Source organism: Arachis ipaensis, chromosome B3 (assembly GCF_059453495.1).
Source record: "Arachis ipaensis isolate K30076 ecotype BB chromosome B3, ASM5945349v1, whole genome shotgun sequence".
Taxonomy (NCBI): domain Eukaryota; kingdom Viridiplantae; phylum Streptophyta; class Magnoliopsida; order Fabales; family Fabaceae; genus Arachis; species Arachis ipaensis.
This window is the reverse complement of record NC_142438.1, coordinates 141,766,556-141,793,110: the sequence shown is the minus strand read 5'-3', so window position 1 is coordinate 141,793,110 and position 26,555 is coordinate 141,766,556. Positions and strand designations below refer to the sequence as shown.

At 36.4% G+C, this 26,555-nt stretch overlaps 3 protein-coding genes and 1 pseudogene across 3 annotated transcripts; all 4 read left to right on the top strand.

Annotated features, from left to right (window-relative positions):
* Positions 1-1,877: 1,877 nt before the first annotated feature.
* On the top strand, positions 1,878-10,239 carry LOC107633906 (uncharacterized; annotated as a pseudogene).
* A 1,093-nt stretch (positions 10,240-11,332) lies between these two features.
* On the top strand, positions 11,333-16,991 carry LOC107631726 (transmembrane 9 superfamily member 1). The gene is made up of 12 exons (XM_016335264.3): positions 11,333-11,635; positions 13,099-13,297; positions 13,382-13,486; positions 13,979-13,996; positions 14,114-14,211; positions 14,393-14,545; positions 14,673-14,807; positions 14,920-15,086; positions 15,259-15,353; positions 15,477-15,850; positions 16,070-16,343; positions 16,514-16,991. Exons 1-12 carry the CDS (start codon positions 11,549-11,551, stop codon positions 16,579-16,581), a joined length of 1,773 nt encoding a protein of 590 aa, XP_016190750.1. The 5' UTR covers positions 11,333-11,548; the 3' UTR covers positions 16,582-16,991.
* Positions 16,992-20,515: 3,524 nt separating this feature from the next.
* On the top strand, positions 20,516-21,290 carry LOC107631727 (2Fe-2S ferredoxin-like superfamily protein). The gene has a single exon (XM_016335265.3). The coding sequence runs from the start codon at positions 20,590-20,592 to the stop codon at positions 21,037-21,039; it is 450 nt and encodes a 149-aa protein (XP_016190751.1). The 5' UTR covers positions 20,516-20,589; the 3' UTR covers positions 21,040-21,290.
* Positions 21,291-22,029: 739 nt separating this feature from the next.
* On the top strand, positions 22,030-26,262 carry LOC107631728 (phospholipase D delta-like). The gene is made up of 10 exons (XM_021119803.2): positions 22,030-23,339; positions 23,421-23,537; positions 23,630-23,824; positions 23,956-24,234; positions 24,330-24,398; positions 24,479-24,626; positions 24,710-24,858; positions 24,957-25,130; positions 25,253-25,450; positions 25,679-26,262. Exons 1-10 carry the CDS (start codon positions 22,437-22,439, stop codon positions 25,970-25,972), a joined length of 2,526 nt encoding a protein of 841 aa, XP_020975462.1. The 5' UTR covers positions 22,030-22,436; the 3' UTR covers positions 25,973-26,262.
* Positions 26,263-26,555: the final 293 nt, after the last annotated feature.

The window sequence follows — 26,555 nt, the reverse complement described above, 5'->3', positions numbered from 1 at the left end:
ATTTTAATTAAGTCTATATATATATATATATATATATATATATATATATATATATATTAATTTAACTAGACTCAGAGAGAATGAGAGAAGGAGAGAGCGGGAACGAGTGTTTGAGGGCGAAACACAGTGAGCATGGCGGCCATGCCGTCGGAAGAGATAAGGGGGAGAGTGTGGGTGGGGGTGCATCCGGTGTCAAGGAGGGTTTTTCACGAGGGGGTTTTTTAAATCCTACAAAGATCTCCTTTAGAGATAAAGTCATTGGTCCAGAGAAATCGAAGGCGTTTGCACTTGCAGGATCTCTATCTGGGGATAGTATAGCCACGGTGGTGGGCAAGCAGGGCGATTCCCAACCTCCATGTGTAAACTTCACTGAAGAAGCCAAGCTTTGTTTGGCAGAGCCTTATCGAGAAGCTTTAGTGATTAAGGTTCTTGATAAAAATTATAGTTACACAGCTCTTTCACACAAGCTTCGGATGGTTTGGCGCATCAAAGGTGGCTTTGATCTGCTTGATGTGGGGTTTGGGTACTTCATGGTAAAATTCGATGCATGTGAAGATCGTGAGAAGGTCATGCTTGGTGGTCCGTGGTTGATTGAGGGGCACTATGTTGCTGTAAAACCGTGGGATATAGATTTTCGGCCATGTGAGCGATCCTTCGGGTCTACGCTTGTATGGGTTCGGATTTCGGGGCTCCCAATCTGGTGCTATCAGGAACAGGCCATGATGCGTATTGCTTCTGCAATAGGAGTTCCCATCAAAGTGGACTTAGCCACTAAATTGGCTGAGAGAGGACGATATGCCCGAGTATGTGTTCAAATAAATTTAGGACTGCCAGTGATCAAGCATATCATTGTGGAAGGCGTAACTCATGTAGTGGAGTATGAAAGTTTAAATTTAATTTGTAACTCTTGTGCACGTTATGGTCACGATATGGCACAGTGCTTGGGTAGAGACTCTAGGGAAGGAAAGAGTGTTGATTCCGATGCCACCAAGCCACGGGACGGTACAAAGGCAGTGCCACATCCTGAGACCAAAAGTCACAATTCAAATGAAGTAGAACCTAATGTGGTAGGTGGCGTTACTGGCGAGAATCCTGCATTGAATTTGCAAGAAGATTTGGAGGCTAATAATTTGGAAGGAAATAATGTTGAGGAGGCTTGCATGCATGATGAACCAGGCTGGGAGCAAGTTGTGAGGAAAGGTAAAACCAAGCTGGGTCAGAAGCAATCTAACAAGGTCCAAAGAGGCATTCAATCCAGAATCGATTCGGGTAGAGTAATCAGGCCCACCATTCACTTCTCTCACACGAATGGATCAAGCTCCTATCGTGCTAGGGTCGGGTCACGAGTCAAGGTCGGACACAGCGCTTCCCATGTTGGTGAGACGTCGATCTCCTCAACCCGACACACCCCAGTGCCTTGCGGGTCCTCTCTCCGGAAACGACCAAGGCCGGGGTCCCTACAGAGCTCGCCAGTTGAGAAGAATGGAGGCACGGTGGTGGAAGCATCGTCATGTCTTCCTGCAACCGTGAAGGAGGGTGTTACCGTGGCGGTTCCATTGGAGAAGGAAGGCACATTGCCGGCTGTTACTGCGTCGGTAGGCGGGATTAAGGAGATATTCCAGGGAGATCCGGCAAACCTGAAGGTCACGGGAGTCACTTCCGCTGGGCAAGCCTCGGTTTGAGGTTGGTGAAGCACTTTGATTTCCTTGTTTTATATTTTTATATTTTATATTATGGATAGTTTAAATATAATAGCTTGGAATATTAGGGGTGCTTCTATTAAGTTAGCCCGGGTGAATTGTAAAGAGCTGGTTAGGAAATTTAAACCTGTAATTTTTATTGTGGTTGAAACTCACTGTCCTTTTCAACACTTGAAAATGTTCTGGGAAAGACTTGGTTATCACCCTATTGGTATAGTGGAGGCGTCAGGACACAAGGGGGGTATTTGGTTCCTTTCTGCAATACAGGGTGTTCACTGCAAATGGGTTGATGCTTTCGATCAGTGTGTTACAGTTGAGGTTCAGGTAAATAATGTGATTTGGAGGTGCAGTGGTATCTATGGTAGTCCTCAATTTAATACCAGAGTTTTGCTATGGGATTATCTTGTTACTCAGTCTTCGTCTTTCTGCGGGCCATGTATTGTTCTTGGTGATTTTAATGAAGTACTATTCTCTCATGAATCTAAGGGTTGCCTCTTCTCGAGTCATCATGCAGATCGGCTTGCTGCCTCTCTAGGGGATAGTAATCTGTTTGACTTGAAGACTATTGGAAGACAATTTTCTTGGTACAGAAGGGTTAAAAATGGTGTTGAGGTGGCGAAAAAACTTGACCGGGTTTGTATCAATAGTGGCTGGCTATCTCTATTTCCAGAGGCTTACGCAGAAATTTTAAATAGGCTTCAATCTGATCATTGTCCTATCCTAGTACGCTGTACAGGTCGTCCCCAACCGAAAAAGAATAGACCTTTTCAGTTTATTGCAGCTTGGGCAACTCATCCGGGGTACAGAAATATTGTGAACCAGTCATGGCAGGCTGGCTACAGAGAGATGCACGGCAAGCTTTCAGAAGTGCAGAAGAACTCTTTGGAGTTTAATTCTAAAGTGTTCGGCAATATTTTCGTTAGGAAATGCAAATTGGAGAGACAGATTAATTTCCTTCAGAAGCGACTTGAAGTAATGGAAGATTTGTCTATGCGGCAAAAAGAAAAACAGCTGATTGAGGAATTTAATAACACGCTTGTGCAGGAGGAACTTCTATGGTTTCAAAAATCCAGAGAGCAGTGGGTAAAATTTGGGGATAGAAATACCAAGTTCTTTCATGTCCAGACTCTTTTGCGGAGAAAGCATAATAAGATTCATGGTCTCTTTCTTCAAGATGGGGTGTGGGAAACGGACCCGGATGTCCTTAGAAGGGAAGCTGAATCCTTCTATAAACGCCTATTCTGCCAGTCGGAGGATGTAGACTTAGGTTGTCTTGGTGATGTGCCACTGCCTTCCCTGAATGATGAAGCCTGTTGTAGCCTCACAGCGCCAGTTACTCTGGAAGAAGTTAAGTCGGCTGTTTTCAGTATGCATTCTTTTAAGGCGCCGGGCCCTGATGGGTTTCAGGCTTTCTTCTTTAAAGAATACTGGAAGATTGTTGGTTTTGATGTTTGGACTATGGTTCGTCATGCGTTCTCTGGTTTGGATATGGATCCAAGGATGATGGAAACTCTTGTGGTTCTTATTCCGAAGGTAGAAAACCCGGTTTCCATGAAGAATTTCCGACCAATTAGTCTCTGTAATGTGGTTTACAAAGTTATAACGAAGGTCCTGGTCAATAGACTTCGTCCCCATCTCAAAGAGATTATTGGGCCCCTTCAAGGGGGGTTTATCCTGGGGAGAGGAACCCCTGACAACATCATTGTAGCACAAGAGGTTCTCCATTTCATGAAGAAGACAAAGTCAAAGAAAGGCACCCTGGCCTTTAAGATTGATTTGGAGAAAGCGTACGATAGAGTGGATTGGGGATTTCTGAAACAAACCCTGGTGAGTTTTGGCTTTCCTCCTCCGACAGTCAATCTGATTATGCGTTGTGTCACTGCTTCCTCACTGTCTATCCTCTGGAATGGGGATAGATTAAATAGCTTTACTCCGAGCAGGGGTCTTAGGCAAGGAGATCCTATATCACCGTATCTGTTTGTGTTGTGTATGGAGAGATTGTCCTGTTCTATTAATCAGCAAGTTGATAAGGGCATGTGAAAGCCAGTTGCGGTTTCTAGAGGGGGTCCAAGAATTTCTCATTTGATGTTTGCCGATGATTTGCTTCTTTTCTGTAAAGCTGAAAAACAGCAAGTTCAAACTGTAATGGTAGCTTTGGAAAATTTCTGCAGAGCCTCTGGGATGAAGGTTAATGTGGAAAAATCTAAAGCGCTATGCTCCAAGAATGTTTCAGCTACAAGAAAAGAGATTTTCACTGGAGTCTCCTCCATCAGATTCGTTCAGAACTTGGGCAAGTATTTAGGGGTGAACCTTAATCACTCTCGGGTGACACGCGCAACTTTCAACGATGTTTTGGACAAGATTCGGGGAAGGCTAGCCAGCTGGAAAGGAAGATTGCTTAATAAGGCAGGCAGACTCTGTTTGCTCAACTCGGTAGTGACTGCGATTCCTACTTATCGCATGCAAGTATCTCTCTTCCCTAAAGGGGTAACTAATAAGATAGAATCCATGATGCGAAACTTTCTATGGAAGGGTCAAGCTGATGGTAGAGGCCTGAATCTAGTTAACTGGAAAGTGTTGGTCACTCCTAAGAAGTTTGGAGGTCTGGGAATTAGAGATCCCTTTTGTGCCAATATTGCTCTTCTTGGAAAACTAGTTTGGCAACTTTTTCACCATCCCAACAAGCTATGGGTTCAACTGTTGACGGAGAAATACCATTCTTCTAAGGATGATTATTTTAGTCGGTCTCGAGGAAGTGGATCTTATGTTTGGAAGAGTATATGTCGAGCTTGGGATATCCTAAAGGAAGGTTTTAGTTGGTGCATTGGGGATTTGGAACAGAACTTTTGGTTTTCTAAATGGATAAGAGAGGGGCGATTGTGTCAGGAGATGGATTATGTTCACATTTCTGATTCGGATCTCAGGATCTTGGACCTTTGGTCATCTGGACAGTGGAACCTTGAGAATATCTATTCTCCTCTGAATCAGTCTCTGCAGAGCAACATTAATTCTTACAACCCAGATGTTCAAGCTGGTTCAGAGGTCGGTTGGTGTTGGACTGGTGCGGCCTCAAAGGTTTATGATGCTCATAGTGGTTATTTATGGCTCAGTAAGAAGATGTTTAGTTGGGAGGATAGGGGTAATTGGCTTTGGCTTTGGCGTCAACATGTTCCGGAAAAGCACAAATTTTTGGCCTGGCTATGTCTTTGGGAGGCTCTTCCTACTGCTGCATTTCGTTTTAGAAGGGGCATTTCGCACACGGATAGCTGTCCACGATGTTTTTCAAGTCAGGAGTCGGTTTTACATTGTATTCGGGATTGTCCAAAAGCCCAACTTGTTTGGCAAGCTTTAGGGATCTCCGATCAACCAGTGGATTTGATGAGTTGGTTCTTACATAATAGCAAACAGCGCCCCTTTAGATTCTTTTCTGGTCTCTGGTGGATTTGGTGTTCGAGAAACAACGAGATCTTTCATCCTCACGAGCATTGGACCACAGACAAGGTGATTGGTATGGCTTTGTCCTTAGAAAAGGAGCTCCGAAATATTTTTGAGTTGCAACGACTATCTATCCCCTCAACCATTAGTGGCTCTTGGATTCACCCCTCAGTGGGTACCTTTAAGATTAATTGTGATGCTAGCTATCCTGGCAGTGGTGCTCGAGTTGGTTTTGCTTGTGTTAGCAGAGATTGGAAGGGAAGGTGGCAACGAGGCTGTCTGGGAACAATTGAGAGTCGTAGCATTTTACAAGGAGAGTTGTTTGCTATTTGGAGAGGCTTTCTTTTAGCATGGGACTCGGGACAAAGAGACATTATATGTGAAACAGACTGTGTGGAGGCTTTTACTATTGTCAATAATTTACAAGATTGCTCTGGGTTTACTGATCCCTTGGTGTTAAAAATCTGAGATATCATGTCTTGGAAATAGCGTGCTGATCTTCGGTTGATCTTGAGAGATGCAAATACAGTAGCAGACATCATGGCAAAGACTGCAATGAGGACTATTTCTCCCCAAGTGGAGCTTCCATTGCCTTGGAAGGAGTTTGAGAGTAGTATTCAGCGGGACTGCCTTTCTTAAGCAGTTTCTTGTTTTTTTTTCTTTCTTAGTTTTTGTTTATTTTTCTTTTAAGTCACCAAAATATATATATATATATATATATATATATATATATATATATATATATATATATATATTAATTTAGTTCCTGTTAACATTAAACGTCCAAAAAATATTAATGAATTATGAATTTATTTATGTGCCTTTGTCTTTATTTTCAGAGGCTTTCAACCTCCATTTAGCTTCTTCACTCCTTTCCTCCTAATCTTTAGTCTCTCTGTCATTACTCATTTCTCTCTTCACCGCCTTTTCAAGTGAAGCTATCTCCGACGTTACCGACATCCTCCCCCGACTCAAGCTTCGTCTCCATGGCCCTCACCCTCCAAGTTGTAGCGGAATCCCTCTTGGAGCAGTCCGCTTCCGTCACCATCTTCGCCCCCACCAACTCTGTCTTCAAGAAGTCCGATTAGCCCTTTCTTGACCTCCTCCGCTTCCACCTTGTTCCTCTTCCCTTACCGCTGCAGAGCTTCCGTGTAACACCTACAGAACTTTACGCTTAAATCATAAAACAGATGTGGTATGGTATTACGACCTCTAAAATAAAATATATATACGTATAATAGTCGAAAGAATATAGTATACTAGGAGCCTTGAAGAATAGGTAAAACAAAATCGTAAACATTAAAAGCGCAACGCTCAAGAAAAGGTTACTTGCATACGAAGAAAGCTAAGGTTCATAAACATATATATAAAAGCAAGAGTAGAGGGTCAAAAGTACAAAATATCAAGCTCCGAACTCAGCCTGCGAAACTAAGGCTGGCCAGAGAATAGTCATATATATACATATAAGGAACCATAACCCAAAATACATAAAAGTAACCCTAGTTCACCATAAACCTCTATGAGGTGCAACAGTAAAGCATATATACATGGGGAGAGTCTATACATATAGACATAATAAAATAGAACAAAAGTAGAATCTCGAATAGCCCACTTCGCTGCGGAGAACTCCAGAAGCCTAGCGAGGTGCATCTCGACCTGCATCTGGAAAACAACAATAGCGTATGGGATGAGAACTGGAGGTTCTCAGCATGGTAAAGGTGCCACGTACATAAAATATAAGGCCCTAGGAATACCAGAGGCAATTCTAGAACACCAACACTCAGATTATAAAATTTAAAGAGCTAAAACAAAAACCATAAACGGGTGGTTCTCTAAGGTTCTAACTTAACCAAATCCGAACTAAAACCCCCAATCTCTCCGCCTTTTCTCCGTTCCTCCAACTCCGATGAAATTGCACATACAGACAAGCAAACAATGACAAACACAGGTAGAATAGAAGTAATACAGATAGCAAATATAACAGATAGCATATTATAATTACTTAGGCAATCCCAATTAATGCACAAGCAAGCAATTCAAACAATATACATATGATGCATGCCTGTCCTATGGCTGATGAGTCTCATCTGTCGGTTATCAAGCCAACCCGACAAGTCCGGCTGCTAAACCCTGAACTGTCCCCCGATGCGTATCCCCAAGAGTCTATGCACAACTTTTTCTCATATATATAAAATTGCTCAATGAGGGTTAACCTTCCTGGGAATTTATAAGTGCCCGGTCACCTCTTACGTCGTAGGGTCAACAGAGTATCAAGTCTCAACTTGGAACACGTGGTGGCAAGTCACGATACTTTACCCAAGGACACTCGTATCTCAGATAACATAAGTGCATAAGCCTCGTTTCATTCATATTCATTCATAATCATTTCATAATCATTCATTATCATTTCATAATCATTCATTATAGCCATAACTTTACTTATATATCATATATTTGCATTTTTGTACATAGTTCATCATAACCTGGAGCAAGTGGGGCGAACCATACCCTTGCATCTATCCGGCGAGCCTCTATACCAACCAACCTAGAGCAAGTGGGGCGAAACCACAACCCTTGCGTCTACCTAGGAGGTACATTCTCATATGCCCAGGAGGAACAAAGGAGGGGATCCTAACCTCCCACCATCTTGCTGAGGGCGATTTTACAATACAAGGACGAACAAAGAAGGAGATCCTCACCTTCCACCATCTCCTGGGGTCGCATTTTCAAGAAAGAGTGTTCAGATGTAACTTTTATTCCTTTCTTTAATCAGCCTTATAATATAAGAAGTGTATATATATATACACTTCTCAAACTTTCTTCATCTCCAAGTTACTACCTATTCCTCATACCTAAATCATCACTTCTCAAACTTTCTTTATCTCCAAGTTACTACCTATTCCTACCTTCATCTAATTACTAGGCATACTACTAAGATCTAGGGTTAAAAGAATGAAATTAGAGGTTTAAAATCATATTTAAAACACTAAAATCCCATTTGCTGAAAACAGGGGTCACGCATACGCGTGGGCGTGCATTTTTTTTCTGAAAACCGGGGGTGGGGGGAGGGGGCACGCGTACGCGTGGGAGTGCAATTTGCCCATCACGCGCACGCATTACCTCGTCTGCGTATGCATGCATGCCAGACAGAAACGCCCATCCGCATATGGAGGGGTCCGCGTACGCATACATTGCAGATTAGTAAAAAATGGCTAAGTTTGTAGAATTTCAATTTTACATACCGAACTTTCGACGCGTATAACTTTCTCGTTTTAAAATATTTTTCATCCGTTCTTCAAATGCCGTAAATTTTACTGACTAAATTTTCATATGAAATAGGTTTAAAATAATTTAGAGGTTCGGAAGCCGAGTTATGGCTCGCTGAAGTTCGGCTAAAAATTCATTTTACACAAAAACCTCAAACCAAACCTCAATTTTCATTAAAACACAAACTCAAATCTAACCTCCTATACATATATTCAGCATAACAACATATCATAGCATACCAACACAGCACTAAAATCCCCACATCATACCACAATCAATCATACTTCAATATTACACAACTTCACACCTAAATTTCTCACTTTAATCAACAATCTATCTTACTTGCATAATTCAATATCATCAACTAGTAAATCATTATTCATTCACCATTTAGCATCCTATTTCCACCATAACAATGATCTCCAACACATGTTCAATCCATATCAACAATCATTATCACAAGTACTAAACATACAACATACTTAATCATTCCAACATATCCAATGGTCCTCTAACCTAAGTTTTCACAGGATATTATATATTAAATAAGAGAAACCTAAATCATACATTGACCAATTTTTATGTATAACCCAAAACACCACCAAAAGACACCAAACACAGCCCCAAGGATCCAAAATCTCCAAAGCAATGACACCCAAACTCCACAAGTCTCTAATGTTTACACCCAAGCTCCAATTTATATATATATATATATATATATATACACATCTAATACACATAATTTTATATACATACCCAAAATTCAATACCTAACACGTTAAATTAAGGAATTAGCTAGAGTTCTAAGATTCTGACCTTACCCAAGCACCAAAGAAGCAAGAGTGAGCGATTTTCTCGAGCTAATCGAACCCTATAACATCAAAGAACCAAAATCTCAACACCACTCTATTTAATTTCGAAAATTTAGGGGAAAGTAAGGCTGAGAACAAGAATGAAAGTTCCTTACTAAATTATGCACCGGACCTTGTAGAGTTCGACGTCGCGGACGCGTGGCTGCAAACGATGCGGCGAGCGGAGCTCGGAGCGTAAAGATATAATGATTTGAATTGAATTCAAGGGTTTTGAAACCCTTCTTCACCTTCCCTTGTGTTCTTCAGCATGGAGCAGCTTTGAATGATGAAGAATGAGTCGAGCTCATTTTGTTTTATGAGTTGGTTGGGCCCATGGGCTCAGTTCAACCGGTTCGATCTGTCAGCTCAATCTTGGGCTAAATTTTTTTAAATTAGTGTCAAAACTTTTATTTTAATTAGCTCTATCCAATTAAACTATAAAATTCTCATTTCTAATTTTTTATTAAAAATTAATTTATTGATTAATTCTTCGCTAATTTTACGGGATTTACACTCCGCCTCCTCCCAGCTAGTGCCAAGGTTCCCACTATGCTCCCCGGCCAGTCCCTCGTCGTCACCACCTCTCTCTCCTACCGCATTACCTCCCTCAACAACATCCGAATCACCGGATTTCTGATCTACGATGATGACATTCTCCTCGTCTTTGACGTAGATCAATTCTTCGATCCAAATTTCGAGGACAACAGCGGATCCAACCAGAAACCTAATTCCAATGCCTCTTGCATAGTGAGGAACTTAACCGCAAATAATTTCTCTGACTCCTCCTTCCCAGCCATCGAAACCTTGAAATTTGGAGGGTACACCGCCATGGCGTCGTTCTTGGCTCTGCCGGACGAGATAATGATGAATCGGTTTAGAGAGTATCCATCGTTCTTTCTCCGGCACGCTGTGCCGTGCAGACTTTTTTGAACGATCGGGTGAACTTCAACATTACAAGCTTCCTCCAAAGGTTATCTTGGAATTAAAAAAATATGGAGGTGTCCTCAATTAGGTTTTCAACCCTAATGGTAAGAATATTCATCTTTTTAACAGAATATTTTGTTATTTTAAATGTTTTTATCACGATAGGGACTAAATTGAAAAAAAAATTATGGTATATGGACCCAATTGAAAAGATAAAAAAGTATGGGAACCTAATTGAAAATTCGGTAAAACTATAGAGACTTACAAAGTAATTAAACCTAAAACTTTTAATAAGATATTCCAATATTTCGTAATGTAAAAGAATCAAATATGTAGATACAATTGTTTAAATTGGAAATACATTTTGGGTTCATTTGTTTGTGTAGTTAAGAAAAGTATATTTTTAGAAGTGGAAATAGAAATTGAAAAATATTTTGTATATATTTAAATATATTTATATAAATACCTTTCATTAAAATTAAAAGCAATTAATTTGTTTGGTTATGACAAATGTAATTTGTATTACATAATTATTTAATGATTTTACATTTTAATATTGCGATAAATAATTTAATCATTTAAATAACTAATAATAAACAATTCTTTTTATAAATTTTATATTCCAAATACTTCAGTTAAAAAGATAATAATGCTAATAGTTTAAAATAATATTCAATAGTTAAATATAAATATTGTTTAACAAGACACAAATAATGATAATAAATGTTTACATTATTTTTTCATATATTTCTAAAAGGGCAAAAAATTGCTTATTTTTGTTTTTTTTTTTTATTTTTAAAATACGAATAAATGACTCAATAAAATAAATATTTACTTTTCAAAAAAATATTTCTTTTTGTTAATCGAACCAGAATTACCAGATAAAATCATAAAACTGAAAATAATTTAGAAAAAGAAAAATCAAAGCTACAAAATTTGCCAAGTTTTTTTTTTTTTTCGGTGAATAATTTGCCAAGTTTTAAGTTTTAACCCTTTTCTTTAGGATTGCAGGTGGAGGGCCCAAAATGTAAACATGGCCCGTAAGAATAAGGCGAGAAGTAAACAGACAGAAAAGCCTAATGCGATTTACCGAAAAATTTTAAAGCCCAATCTGGAAACTCATACCTGAAATTCATAAAAAAAATTAACATCTACGTTCTTCTCTTCTCTTTATTGAAACGTTTCGCCAATTGCATCAATTCTTCAATCCTCAACAAAACAACGTTTTTTTTTTTTTTAATAATACTAAACTAAATATACTGTGTTGTGTTTGTGTGAGACTTGTGTGTCTGTGTTTCTCTCTCCAAGTCTTCTCCCCCAATCTGAGAGGTTCCGAGATCCGAACCCTCTCTCACTCTCTCTCCTTCCACCATGTCCTTCTTCCAATCCCGATCCATTTTCTTCTTCTTCCTCTCTCTCTTCCTTTCTTCAGCGTTTGCTTCCGAATCAGATCACAAGGTAAATTTACTTCGTTTCTTGTATCCGCTGAACCCTTCTTTTTTTTTTTTTTTTTTTTTGGCTTCGATCTGCACTTTGATTGCTGAATTGGGATTTGGATCTGCACCGCGTGTGGGTTTTCAGCTGCTATTGGTCACTGGCTACGACTCACTTTGAATCCCTTAGCTTTAAAATTTTCTCTTTGAATTGTGTGCTAGGTTTGTTTCAGAATGTAAATGGTTATGGGTGTTGTATCTTTTAGATCTCAACTAGGTTTTTTGTGTTTGCCTGCTGCCGTGCATTTTGTGCTTGTGATTAATGCATGTTAGGGTCAATGCTGAGCATTTTCATTGCTTATAGGATTCAATTTAACTTGTTATCCCACCAATGGTACTATCATTAATTGATGTTTTCAGGTATTTCCTGATGTGATTGGATATAAAATTAAGCTGATTACTTTTATCATGTACATGCTTAATGCTTCCAGAGTAGTGGTTTGACAACTCTTCATGATTTGCCTCATTCTTTTTGTAACGATGGAATGTAACGCTGAGCTAGGCGGCTAATGTGTTAGTTCAGCATGTAGCAATTGTTTGGTTTCCATTTGAGAATAGACTTAAGGAAGAGGTATAGAGGTGTGAGGTGAGGTTGACTTGGCTGATTATTAATCTCCAAGATATAGTTTCTTATCAATTGTTTTTTATTTGACTCAAGGATGGATGAGTGCTATAGAGCATCTGCTGAATTTCGACATGTTTCTGTTGTTAGATTTAGTCATAGTTTGTACACATAATGGCAGTATAGAAGCAAAATAGTTTTGTTCTTCTGCTCTATCCGTGGATATATTTTCAGTATTTAGGGAAACTGACAACCCTATTTATTTTCTTTACTTATGTTGTCTGGTAATGATATTTCAGAATTGAAAATGTATAAATGGGAAAGATTGATTTGAAAAGAGTTCAGTGTGTTAGGTTTTCTGGGGAACTAGATTTTATATGCCAGATTCTGTACTTATGTGACAGGTTTTTATTACTGGCCTAGTTTTGAATGTGCAGTACTTGTGATGTCTATTGGTTCGTGTAACAATAAAGTTACTTTATTCTCTGAATATATAAACCGTTAAATCTGGCTTTTAGCTCAGTTAAATTTTGGAATTTTAAAGCTAGAATTTGAGTTTGACATGTTGACTTGATTTAGACAGCCACAACATCATTCTATCATGTGTTCGTTGGAAGGTTTAAAATGTTAAGCCTCAAGCTACATTCTTCCAAACTTCCAATTTTCGGTGGCTTAAATATTTGTTTAGAAATCAACCTTAACTTGAGTAGTTAACTATTGTGCATTCAACCTAAGCTATAAATCCATTGAAATCTAAGTTTTTGTTACTCGTCCTAAGGGGTTTTATCATCTGATACATATATTCTTGCTCATAACTGTGAGTCAATGATTTCTATAATAGTAAGATGTATTTCATTTTATTGCAGTATCAACAAGATGAACAGGTTACCCTTTGGGTGAATAAAGTTGGTCCTTATAACAATCCACAAGAAACATATAATTATTACAGCCTCCCATTTTGTCATCCATCTAGTACTTCTGAAGCTGCACACAAGTGGGGTGGCCTTGGTGAGGTCCTTGGTGGCAATGAACTCATTGATAGCCAACTTGAGATAAAATTCCAGAGTAAGAAGGCTTCTGTTATTCCATTTATGTTATAGAAGAGCTGTCAGTGGCCAAACTAACATTAACAAATACTCCTGTATTCAGAACATGTGGAAAAGACTGTCTTCTGCCAGATAGCTCTGGATGAGGCAAAGGTTAAACAGTTCAAGGATGCTATAGAGAATAATTACTGGTTTGAATTCTTCATGGGTATGTTTTGCATTGTTTCTTGCACTCATTAATATGAAAACTGATAGCATGATTGTTTGTTCAAGACATGCCAGACGCTGGCAGAATCCATTGCTTGCTGTGGCATTAACTTGATCAATGACATAGCTAAAACACATTAACGAAGATATTATACATAAGCCACCAGAAAACACGTAAAACATGATAAACAAAGACTTGCGCGTACTGTTATATAATTACAGATTATTATCTTTGGAACTGGAGCGAGCAAATTAATGATTTTGTGTGAAGTAATTTATTAAGCATCTTTTAGTAACCTAAACATTAATAATTGAATTATTCTATAATGATTAAGATAATGATGTTAGTGAGGATTTGTTCTGCAGGTTTTCTCCTTATTGTTTATTTTTCATATCTTGATTTTCCTTTCCATTATTTCACTGACTAACTGACGTGCACTTGTTCTTTCCATGGTCATTGCTTTGGGATACTATGTGCTAAACACAAGTTCAGATGACCTTCCTTTGTGGGGTATGCCTAGAACAACCACTTCTTTCTTTTTCCTATATGTGATTTCTTGAGTTCGCATTTTATTTGTTAATCATTATCAATGATTCTTTTTTTTATCCCCCTCCCCCAATCTTTAAGGATATGTTGGTGAGCTACATCCTGACAAAAACAGTGATAATGGCAAGCATGTTCTCTACACACACAAGAATATTATAGTGAAATATAACAAAGATCAGGTCAGAATATTTTTTGACATCTAAGGGTGATTGGTTTCTATTTTCATTTTCATTTTTTCCCGGTGTTTTTTGTTCTCGGATTATGATGGAAAACTGAAAATAGTGAAAAACTATACTCTAAATTTATCTTGCGAGAAGTTCTGGTATGCATGAAGTGTCATATTTTGTTCTCGACTTGCAGATCATTCATGTCAATCTCACTCAGGATATACCAAAACCTTTGGAAGTAGGGAGACATTTGGACATGACATATGCTGTTAAATGGATTCCTACTAATATCACCTTTGGACGACGTTTTGATGTTTACCTGGACTATCCTTTCTTTGAGCATCAGGTTAATAAATGTCAACAGCTTTGTTTTAATAATTTCTATGATTGGTTATTTTCAATTGTTCTCATTGCTGTATAGATCCTAGTTTGGCCCTGCCTCTGAGAATTTTGCTCGTTTGGCCTTGTTCCAGATCCATTGGTTCTCCATTTTTAACTCTTTTATGATGGTCATCTTCCTTACTGGATTGGTGTCAATGATATTAATGCGAACTCTGAGAAATGACTATGCCAAATATGCTCGGGAAGATGATGATCTTGAAACTCTGGTGATAGTTTCTTCCCTTTTTTATGTTCTATGTATTTATGGAGGATGGAGTCTTCCTAGAAAAATCTGTAGATCTGATTGTAAAACTTTGGTCAATACTCGCATGTTTACAGGAGAGGGATGTTAGTGAAGAATCTGGCTGGAAACTTGTGCATGGTGATGTATTTCGCCCTCCTCGCGGTTTAGTTATTCTTTCCGCTGTTGTTGGCACAGGTGCCCAGCTTGCATTGCTGGTTCTTCTTGTCATCTTATTGGCTATTGTTGGGATGTTATATGTTGGGTATGTACGTGAAACTTGACTTCTTGGCAACGAATTTTACTTCATTAGTGTGTGCACAGCCTCCACTGCTATGGCATATTTTGGCTATTTGTTCATCATTCTGGTTTTGTCATAAAATTTATGTTTTTTGTCCCTTGTTATTAATTTCTTTCATTACCCATCTGTATCACAGGCGAGGAGCAATTGTCACAACCTTCATTGTGTGTTATGCTCTCACATCATTCATTTCTGGTTACGTAAGTGGGGGAATGTATTCTCGGAATGGGGGTAAGATCTTAGATTAAGCTGCTGCAGTTTTCTTTTCAAGATTGCTTGGGTCACTTTGTCTCGGCCTTCTCAATTTCTTAATTTTGTTTCTCTGATTATAACACTTTGTCATCTACTTGGTAGGGAAAAGCTGGATTAAATCAATGATTCTTACAGCTTCACTGTTCCCATTCATGTGCTTTGGAATTGGATTTATCTTAAACACAATTGCTATATTCTATGGGTCTCTAGCTGCCATCCCATTTGGCACAATGGTGGTGGTTTTTGTTATTTGGGCTTTTATCTCTTTCCCTCTAGCACTTCTTGGTACAGTTGTTGGAAGGAACTGGAGTGGTGTTCCAAATAATCCCTGTCGTGTGAAAACCATTCCTCGCCCCATTCCTGAGAAGAAGTGGTACCTCACACCATCTGTGGTTTCTATGATGGGAGGGCTGCTACCCTTTGGAAGCATATTTATTGAAATGTATTTCGTATTCACTTCCTTCTGGAATTACAAGGTGAGTTACAACCTGATGATTTATTTGCTAATACCAACACTGATGGTTTTGAACTTGGCATCATTAGAAAGGTTACTATCGCCTTGGAGAGAAGAGCAGTATCAAGAAAATATTTCATGATGTTGATGTTTTCAATTAAAAATAGTTATAGTTAAGTGAAAGATGTGAGCATGCACTGTTAGTTAGCTTACCTATTATTTTCCTCCCTTGTGGTGACAGGTTTACTATGTGTACGGCTTCATGCTACTGGTTTTTCTGATTCTTATGATCGTTACTGTCTGTGTGACAATTGTGGGTACATACTTCTTGTTAAATGCTGAGAACTATCACTGGCAATGGACGTCTTTCTTTTCAGCTGCCTCGACAGCTGTTTATGTGTATTTGTACTCAATATACTACTACTATGTGAAGACGAAGATGTCAGGCTTCTTCCAGACGAGCTTCTATTTCGGATACACTTTGATGTTTTCTCTTGGGCTAGGAATTCTATGTGGTAAGTTCTCTATAAATCTCTCCTTTTTTCTTTGTTGTTTTGGCAGATGTTCACTCTGCAGGGATGAAAAATGGAGGATTAAAACCCCATGTCCTCCTGTCCTACTTCCTTGATATATACTTTTGTTCTTGTCACCTGCATTGAGTTTCCGACTTTCATCTAATGTGCAGGAGCTGTGGGTTTTCTTGGTTCAAATTTGTTTGTGAGGAGGATTTACAGAAACATCAAGTGCGATTAAGGATTTTTTCTTTGTTCAGACGCGGAGCACTTCCATTAATTTGTTGTTGGAGACAATGAACACTTTGGAGGGGGCCTATGGTTATATGTGGGGAACCTAACAACATTTACAGGTAGAATCACAGGGTTTTGAGGATGTTGAGGATGAATTCTTTCTGTATTGGGCCCTGAGATTTTTTTTCCCCGGCTGTAATTGATTGTCTTTATAATTTAGATAGATAGTTTAATATCAAACTCTTGTGGCCTACTATTTCATCCCTTTATAAGATAGGTGCCAATTCAAGAACAAGAACTGGTCTTTGATTCCCCTACATGGTTAAGTGGTTAACTATTCAATGTATGTAAGAGGGGGATGAAGTCTGAATTTTGTATGAAGATCTGAATATCATTCCTATCTGCTTCCTTCGCACACCCCATATGTTTACATTTCAGTTTAATGCTTCCAAGTTTCCAATGTATTTGACCCTTTTGGCTGTGTAAAATGTTTTTAGTTTGCCCATAATCGAATTAACAAAAGGCATTCTGGATGGAAATGTAGGACACTGCACAGATAATCTTATAATATGCTCTGCTCTTTAATAGTGATATTACAGTGTTTTATTATTATTATTATTATTATTATTATTATTATTATTATTATTATGTAAACAATTAATGCTGCAGTTCTTTAGAGTGTACTGCACTACCACCAACTTTTGTAACCAGGCTTATTTCTCTTGCTGATATTATGCTTGAATTGGTAAGTTAAAAGGTTATTATAAATTTGCTGATTGGTCATTTTAGGGGTGGCAAACTGGCAACTAATGGTGCAGTTCTGGACGGCATTTTACGACGACTAAAGATGGACCATTGGATTTTATTATCTAAATTCGTTTTTAAATTAACTCAAAATAAATTGGGTTGATTCGATTTATAATTAATGGATATAATTTTGCAAATTTTATATAACATTAATATAATCTTATCCTTAAATATTAAATTTAATAAATGTTACATAATATCTATATCGAGTCAATTAATTTAAAACAAAAAATCATATATTAAAAATATTAACTAAAATAATACCTTATTACTGATCTTAACGCAAAATATATATTTTAACTATAAACATGATTTCGGCCGGAGCCAAGTCCATTCGAAACATGACTCAAATTGAGTCTAAAAATTATAACTGATAAAAATGACAAATTTAAACTCAAAATATGTTGTGTTTGAGCTGGACTAGATTTTTACTTTTTAACACCCCTAATCTTAGAGGTGACAAAATAGAGGTACTCACCACTAAAAATGGACCTACCAAAGTAAGATGAGTCTAAGTATTAGAGTCCCTTTAGAAGTAACAGAAGCTACTTTTTTTTTTTTTTTTTTTTTTACTTGTGAATTATGAAAAGTTACAGTAAGTGTGTTTTTGGCACTATTTTAAAAATTTTTTTTAATTTTTCGAAAAGTTAATTTATAGCTTTACGAAGAAGTAGAAATATATGATTTCTCCTTTTCGATAAGTCATTCTATTATTTTCGTAAAAAAAAAAATTTCAAAACAAAAAAAATCTACTTTCATTATTGTCTCTGTAAAAAAATACTAGAAATGTTGCCCCCACCACCTTTTTCACCCAAAGTTCCACCTGCTAGAAGCATTGGCCTTCCACTATCATTTTCATGTAATGATTTATCTGTTGAAAATATTGACCTTCCACCACCATTTTAAAACAATGTTCCATTTGAACTATCTATTGCATATATTCCTTCTAGTTTTTTTTTTTTTATCATTTTACCACTCTATTATTATTATTATTAAATTTGTATTTAACATTGTGTGTGGTATAACATCTCAGTTTTAATTTTTTTTTTTTATCATTTTACCACTCTATTATTATTATTATTAAATTTGTATTTAACATTGTGTGTGGTATAACATCTCAGTTTTAATTTTATTTTTTCCATGTGATTTTATTTTTATATAACTGCTATTATTTTTATAGTTAGTTATAGCAAGTTCTTGACGCCAGTAAGAGAGGAGGGAATTTTAATAGAAGTAAAAAAATAAAAAAATAAAAAACAGCAACAAAATATACATTGAAACACATTTCACATTTATCTTTTATTTTTAACTACCATATCATACACAATAAAATAGCAAACACTAATTACACAATAATTTCTTTGGCATTGTTATGAAGATTATTGTAAATTAAAATTTTATTACTATTTACCATATACAAGAACACCGTTATGGGTAAAGATGAAGTAGAAGAACCAGTTTCTACCTAAAAAATGGAACTAATAAGAGAGCAAATAAAGAATTAATTATCTAAACAATTGTAATCTTAGTGAGTAGGTTATAGAAAATCAATATTCAATATTGAAAAGTATTTGTTATCATCATGGTTTTAACATCCATTTTTTGTGAAAAAAAAATTGTATTTTTTGAGTTACAACTTTAAAATAAGTACTTCTATAACTAAAAATTCAAATACAAAATAATTTATTTATAAACTATTATTAATAAAAATCCTTATACTTTAAGCTCTTTTTTCAAAAGAGCTTATTTAAGTCTTTTAGCCAAACTGAACCTTAGTCTTTGTTGTTTTATCGAGGATTGGTGGCTAGTATGCTTAACTTTTTTTAATATATATAGACAATTAATTAAAATTAATATAATAAAAATAATAAATAAAAATTTGATTATATTTTAAATATAAATAAAAAATATTAAATCTATAACAATTTTTTTTTCAAAATTTCTTAAAAAAATTTAATGTTAATAGAACTATCCATCATAATATCTATTTTTAAGTTACTACAAAGAATAAAAAATATCAATTTTAACTTAATTTTCAATTAACAAATAATTTTAAAACAAAATTAAAATTTATGGCATAATATAACACGAAAACAGAAACAAGATTTTATGATAAAAGAAAAAACAAGAGAACCATTTTTGTTTTAAGAAAACAAGCTAAATAAACATATATATGGAAGTTCAAAATAAATAAATAACAGAAAAACAAGATAAATAAAGAAAACAATAGAACGATAATGAAAAAGATATGTTTGAAAAAAAAAAAACTTTCGTATAAATACTCATATAGTCTTCTATTTTCTTCTAAAAAAAATTGACCCGATCTGTAGGTCCGCCCCGTCAAAACCCGTTTGACAATATGCTCAAAATTTCAATTCGACATGGTTTTTTGGCGAGCTTGGTAGCTTGGTTTGACAGGTTGGCTCATTTTGTGCTCCTACTTCATTTTTCCTGAATTTATTTTTAGGAGTTTAATTTTGATAAACTATAAAACGTTTTACACCGTTATTAGTTTATTATATTCGTTATTTTAAAAGACTATTTATATAATTAATATAAGAAAAAGTCTAGGGTCAGCAATTTTATTGAATTTTGGTGTAACTAACAGAGAAAGGTGAGTCATTAGATGAAATCTCACACCAATCTCACACCATTAAATTATCATTGATGGCTATTAATCACAAAAGTTGCTGGTCCTAACATTGCTCTTAATATAATATGTGGTTTTTTAGTTGATATAATATTAAGTAATTGAATTTAGGTATAAAATTATTTTATCTATTTCTAATTGTATGTTATTTTAACATCTGAAAAATATTTGTTACTGTGACGATTACTAGTTGCAATTCTAAATTTTGTGGCACCAATATACTTAGTTCCCTGCTAGCAACTGAAGTGAAGTTATGAAAACCAAAAGTGTCGCATAGATTTCTTCGTATCCAATGGCTACAAATTTTACACAAATAAGAACCACAAAAACGTTCAATCCTAATTTTCACGGACGACAAGAGGATTGTGGCAACCACAGTCACTCACTAAGAACAAGTGGTGACAATAGAGATAAATAAAACAAGGTCCTGCATGCTGCCACGTAGCAGATAAGGCTTCTTCATGCCTTCAACTACTTGTGTTGAGCACGCTATTTCCACATTCTCACCCTTCTATCTAAACTACTTCTCTTCTTTGTCTTTGTTTGTTAGAAGAGAAAATGGCCACCACACCAGCACTCTCTGGAACCATGGTGAGCACCTCGTTCTTGAGGAGGCAGCCAGTGGCCACCACCACAAGCCTCAAGGCATTTCCAAACGTGGGTCAGGCTCTGTTTGGCGTGAAGGGCGGCCGTGGCGGCCGTGTGACCGCCATGGCATCTTACAAGGTGAAGCTGATCACCCCTGAAGGTCCTCAAGAATTTGACTGCCCTGATGATGTTTACATTCTTGACCAGGCTGAAGAAGTTGGTGTTGAGCTTCCATACTCGTGCAGGGCCGGTTCTTGCTCTTCTTGCGCCGGAAAAGTTGTCAACGGGAAGGTTGACCAATCTGATGGTAGCTTCCTTGATGATGATCAAATTGATGGTGGCTTTGTTCTGACCTGTGTTGCTTACCCTCAGTCTGATGTTGTCATTGAGACTCACAAGGAGGAAGAACTCACTGGCTAAGAACACAGAAATGAATATTGCTATATTGCTTTTGATGGGGTTGTTTTGTTCTGTTCTTCTATCTCTTGTGTTGTTATAGAATGAATGGTTGACTTTCTTATTTTACATTACTAAATTTAAGTGAAAGCTGTTGTAGTTGTTTCTGCACATGCTTGTATGAGGCAGGTTCAGGGAATCTTTGTTTCTTTGGTTTTGCTTCCTCTTCTTTCCTCTTTTATGAGGTTTAATAAGAGTTCTGAGTTAGGCAGTAATCTACAAATTAAACAACAATTTGGTAGAAATTGAATGGCATCTTCTTATTTTAAAATGGGGAAATAAGGCAATTGTTATTGGTTGGCTACTTTATACTATGAATCTCGTGGAGCCAATGAAATATTTGTAGAATGTGTATAATGGGCTATAAGTTAAAAAGTGAATATCGCCAGTATTATCGAATAGAGCTCATGCTTAAGCTGATAGAAAAAGGTAATATTAATGGTTATATCTCTAATACGTCCTAAACCTCTATTGTACTATACTTCCTCTTATAAGATATATTCGCGCGAAGATGGTAGTTAAAACGTAGAATACGCATTATGTTATAAGTTTTGATTATATTACGTTAGCAAATTCATTCATTAATATAAAATATATGTTAAAATATAAATACATATTAAAAATAAATTAAATTAATATGTATTTATACATAAATATTTTAGTATATAACTAATATTTTTGTATAAATTTAGTCAACATGTCAAATTAAATTATATAACTGTTTTGAACTATTATCTTCAATTTCTGTTATGAAACTGCAACATGTAAAAAAAAAAACAAAAATATAATTGCAGAGATTCATTAAGTATATTTCATAGGAAAAATTTTAAATGTATTAAAAATATTTTAATTAATATATATTATATATATCTTTTATAATTTAGATCGATGGGTAAAACAACTGGAACATATTCCATATCTGTGTGATATATTGATCTGTCCGTAATTCTTAATAAGATAACTGAAATTTTACTGAGTATTTAAAAAGATGACTAAGAAAAGGGTCACATATTCCAAGAAAACTGGCACTATTTTAGGCCTCCTTGTGGATGTGGTGTTGCGTCATACTTTGCAAATTTGTTATCTGGAAAACCATGCATTTTCTTTTCTTTTTTCGACATTTTATTAATTTTTTCTTCTCATTTTCTTCTTCATCATATCTGTTAAGTTTTCCAGGTAACCCTAGATTTTTGTTTCAGTTACCTTGGAATCAGTTAGAAACAGGAGACATGTTAGGTTGGGTTGATCCATGTTTGCATTATTACAAGAAATTGTTGATTAGCAGATTCTGTTTTATGATAAAAAGTTGACAAAAAGCATCATCATGATGTGATGATTGAGAATCCAAGCATCAAATTCAAATGGATAATAATAATAATATCAAGAAAGAACAAGTCTTCTTACATGGTGACTTGGATATTTATGTAATAGAAGCAAAATCTCTTCCAAACTTGGATCTTTCTTCAGAAGCAGTAAGAAGATGCCTGAGCATGGGGAACTTCTTCACATCACCATTCTCAAAGAAAATGAGGAGTTCAGGGAAAGATAAGATGATAACAAGTGACCCTTATGTCTCTGTAGTCATAGCAGGTGCTACCATAGCTCAAACTAGAGTGATTCCAAACAGCGAAAACCCGATTTGGGACGAGCATTTCATCATGCCGGTTGCTCACCCTGCTCACAAGATTGAGTTCATTGTGAAGGACAATGATGTTCTTGGTGCTGAGTTAATTGGTGTAGTTGATATTCCTGTTCAGAGGGTAGTCTCAGGGGAAAACATAGATGATTGGTTTCCAATCATCGGACAGTACTCGAATTGCTTGCAGGCTTATCCTGAGCTGCATATTTCGATTCAGTTTTGGCCGGTCGGAGGCGTTAAAGACGATATTTGTAGTGGTGATAGTGGAGTTCCTAAGACATATTTTCCATTGAGGAAAGGAGGGAATGTGACTCTGTATCAAGATGCACATGTTCCTGATGGAATGCTACCTGATATTGAATTGGATGGTGGGAAAGTGTTTCAAGCTGGTAAATGTTGGGAGGACATTTGCCATGCAATTTTGGAAGCTCATCATTTGATATATGTTATTGGTTGGTCAGTTTATCATCCAATAAAGCTTGTTAGAGAGCCAACAAGGCCATTGCCTTGTGGTGGAGAGCTTTCACTTGGAGAGTTGTTGAAGTACAAATCACAAGAAGGTCTTAGAGTTGTTATGCTCATTTGGGATGACAGAACTTCACATGACAAGTTCCTTATCAAAACTGTAATTGCTCTTTCATTCATTCATTCATTCATTTTTGTTCAAGTGCAAGATGGGTTCTAAAGCTGATCTTGTTCATTGCAGGATGGAGTGATGCAAACTCATGATGAGGAGACCAAAAAGTTCTTTAAAAACTCTGCTGTTCATTGCGTGCTATCTCCGCGTTATGCAAGCAATAAGCTCAGTATTTTCAAGCAACAGGCATGGATTTCCTGCACTTGATATCTTGTTTCACATTCACATTCACATTATGACATTAGTACTAGTTTAATTGATTGAGTCTCTTGGTTCAGGTTGTGGGAACCCTCTTTACTCATCATCAGAAATGTGTGCTTGTTGACTCACAAGGTGCAGGGAATAATCGGAAAATATCTGCTTTTATTGGTGGTCTGGATCTCTGTGATGGCAGATATGATACACCTCAGCATAGGCTATTTCGCGATTTAGAAACCGTTTACAAAGAGGATTTTCATAATCCTACATTTCAAGTTAGTGCTTACTTTGCTTCTTTGGAATCATGTTTGTTATTCAATCAAACTCTTTCATAAAACATTGACCTCCTTCTTAGAGGACTAGTTTTTCACATCTTAGGTTTGAAATTGTGTATCATATGATGCAGGTAGGTTCTAGTGGAGGTGGACCAAGAGAGCCATGGCATGACATGCATTGCAAGGTTGAAGGGCCAGCAGCTTATGATATATTAACCAATTTTGAACAAAGATGGAGGAAAGCCAAAAAATGGCGAGACTTTAGACTCAACAAGGTCACGAATTGGCACGACGATGCATTGCTAAGGCTAGACCGGATATCATGGATTGTCAGTCCATCTTCGAGTTCTGGTGATGATAAAGCTATCCAGGTGACCGATGAAAATGATCCTGAAACTTGGAATGTGCAGGTAAGAAGCAAAATATGTTGATAGAATCTCATGCCATGTCCTAAAATCTTCTTGTAAAAACTTAAATAAAGGTTATGAACAAGCATTTAATACAGGTATTTCGGTCCATAGATTCAGGATCCGTGAAGGGTTTTCCAAAGGATTTCGACAAGGCTCAGTCTCAGGTGATTAGTTATTTTTTAGTTGATCTAACCTGATTTTCACTTAGTCTTAACTTGTAAGTTGTAACCTTAATGTACTGCAGAATCTTTTATGTGGAAAGAATTTAAAAGTAGACCAAAGCATTCATACTGCTTATGTTAAAGCAATAAGATCAGCTCAACACTTCATTTATATTGAGAATCAGTATTTTCTGGGCTCATCATATCATTGGCCTTCATATGAAAAAGCAGGTACATTAAGAATTTGAGTAATTTCTGATGTTCAGCTAGCAAGTATTCATAATTCAGTTAATGATTTTGTTTATCTTGGGCAGGTGCAAATCACTTGATTCCAATGGAGTTGGCCTTAAAAATTTCTAGCAAGATCCGAGCGAATGAACGTTTTGCTGTATACATAGTTATACCAATGTGGCCAGAGGGGGTTCCAACAAGTAATGCTGTTCAGGAAATCTTATTCTGGCAGGTTAGTCTAATTTTCTAAGCAAATGTGGAATCATGAATGGATACCATTGAAGGTGGTTATAACAACCTTCTCTTTTTGGAATTTGAATGAGTATACAGGGACAAACAATGGCTATGATGTATAAGATCATTGCAGATGCACTTAAAGATGCTCAAGTCTCCCATATATATCATCCACATGATTTTCTCAACTTTTTCTGCCTTGGAAATAGAGAACCTGAGGCCACACCAACTCCATCACCACATAGAGAATCATCTGAAAACCGTGGTTTGGTATGAAATATGAATAATTTATGATATGATATCAAATACCCTTTTGTTATTTTCTCAACCAAAATGCCATGATTTCATAAAAATATATTTTCCACTCAAGCTTATGATGATTACTAACACAGGGATCAGTCAAGAAATTCAAACGTTTCATGATTTATGTTCATGCCAAAGGAATGATAGTTGATGATCAATACGTAATCATTGGATCAGCAAACATTAACCAGAGATCAATGGATGGTTCAAGAGACACAGAAATAGCCATGGGTGCTTATCAACCAAAATATACTTGGAAAGAAAAAAAGTCGCAGCCACATGGCCAGGTTTGAATCTCTCTAAGACAAATTGTATGCAAATTCATTACTAAAAAGGAAAAGAACACTAAGTATCAGCAATCTATAAAACATGCCAATCTTAGCAAAATCAAACACCAAAGTCACCCATTAGTCCATTACATTACATATAGTTCAAATACGAACTAGCATGCTTCAATTACTTGGAGGTTAAGCAACATCATGCTATCAATTCTATAAATCTATCAACTGGTGTAGGTGTATGGATACCGGATGTCGCTGTGGGCCGAGCACCTTGGCAGTCTTGATGACAGATTCAAAGAGCCCCATAGCTTGGAATGTGTGAGGACTATGAACAACATAGCCAAACAAAACTGGAACACATTTGCATCCGATAGAATCAGTCATATGAAAGGGCATTTGATGCTGTATCCAGTTAAGGTTGGCAGAGATGGAAAAGTCACTGCACTTGATAATTGTGATTCATTTCCTGATGTTGGTGGCAAAATTCTTGGAGCTGCAAATTCTCTTCCAGACACCTTAACTACGTGATGAAATAATCGTCAATGATCATTAACCAAAACTTCTTCAAGAATTGCTTGCAGCACAAGAAAATTGTAATATAGAATGTGGAGTATCTTTGAAGAAAACATTAGAGGTGTAACATAAATACATAATATCCTAAGTTGGTTGGACAGGGTAACGAAACATGACGAGGCCATGAGGGTATATATGATTCTTTGTTGTGACACATTTTAAAACCGTGAGGGACTTCTAAGTGTACAATATCACAAATGAGTAAACTGGGATGTCACAATTTATTGTTTTTTTGTATGTAGATTTTTCTTAAATATTTACATAGTGTAAATAAATCTATTGTCCATATTGTTCATACATTAAAAAAATGATAAAATTTAACAATAGAAATGTGATCGTCATGGCATTATTGTCTCTTGTCTCTCTAAAGTTATACCTGTTGCTTATATTTAATTGAATATGGTTTTTTGTTTTGTATTTTCTTTTTGGTGGTAAATTTTGGCAATGAGAAGAAAGGAATGGTTTAATCACCATATACTACTTACATTCGTGTTCGAAATTCAAGATGAATCTTTCTATAATATATAGTTTCTAGGAA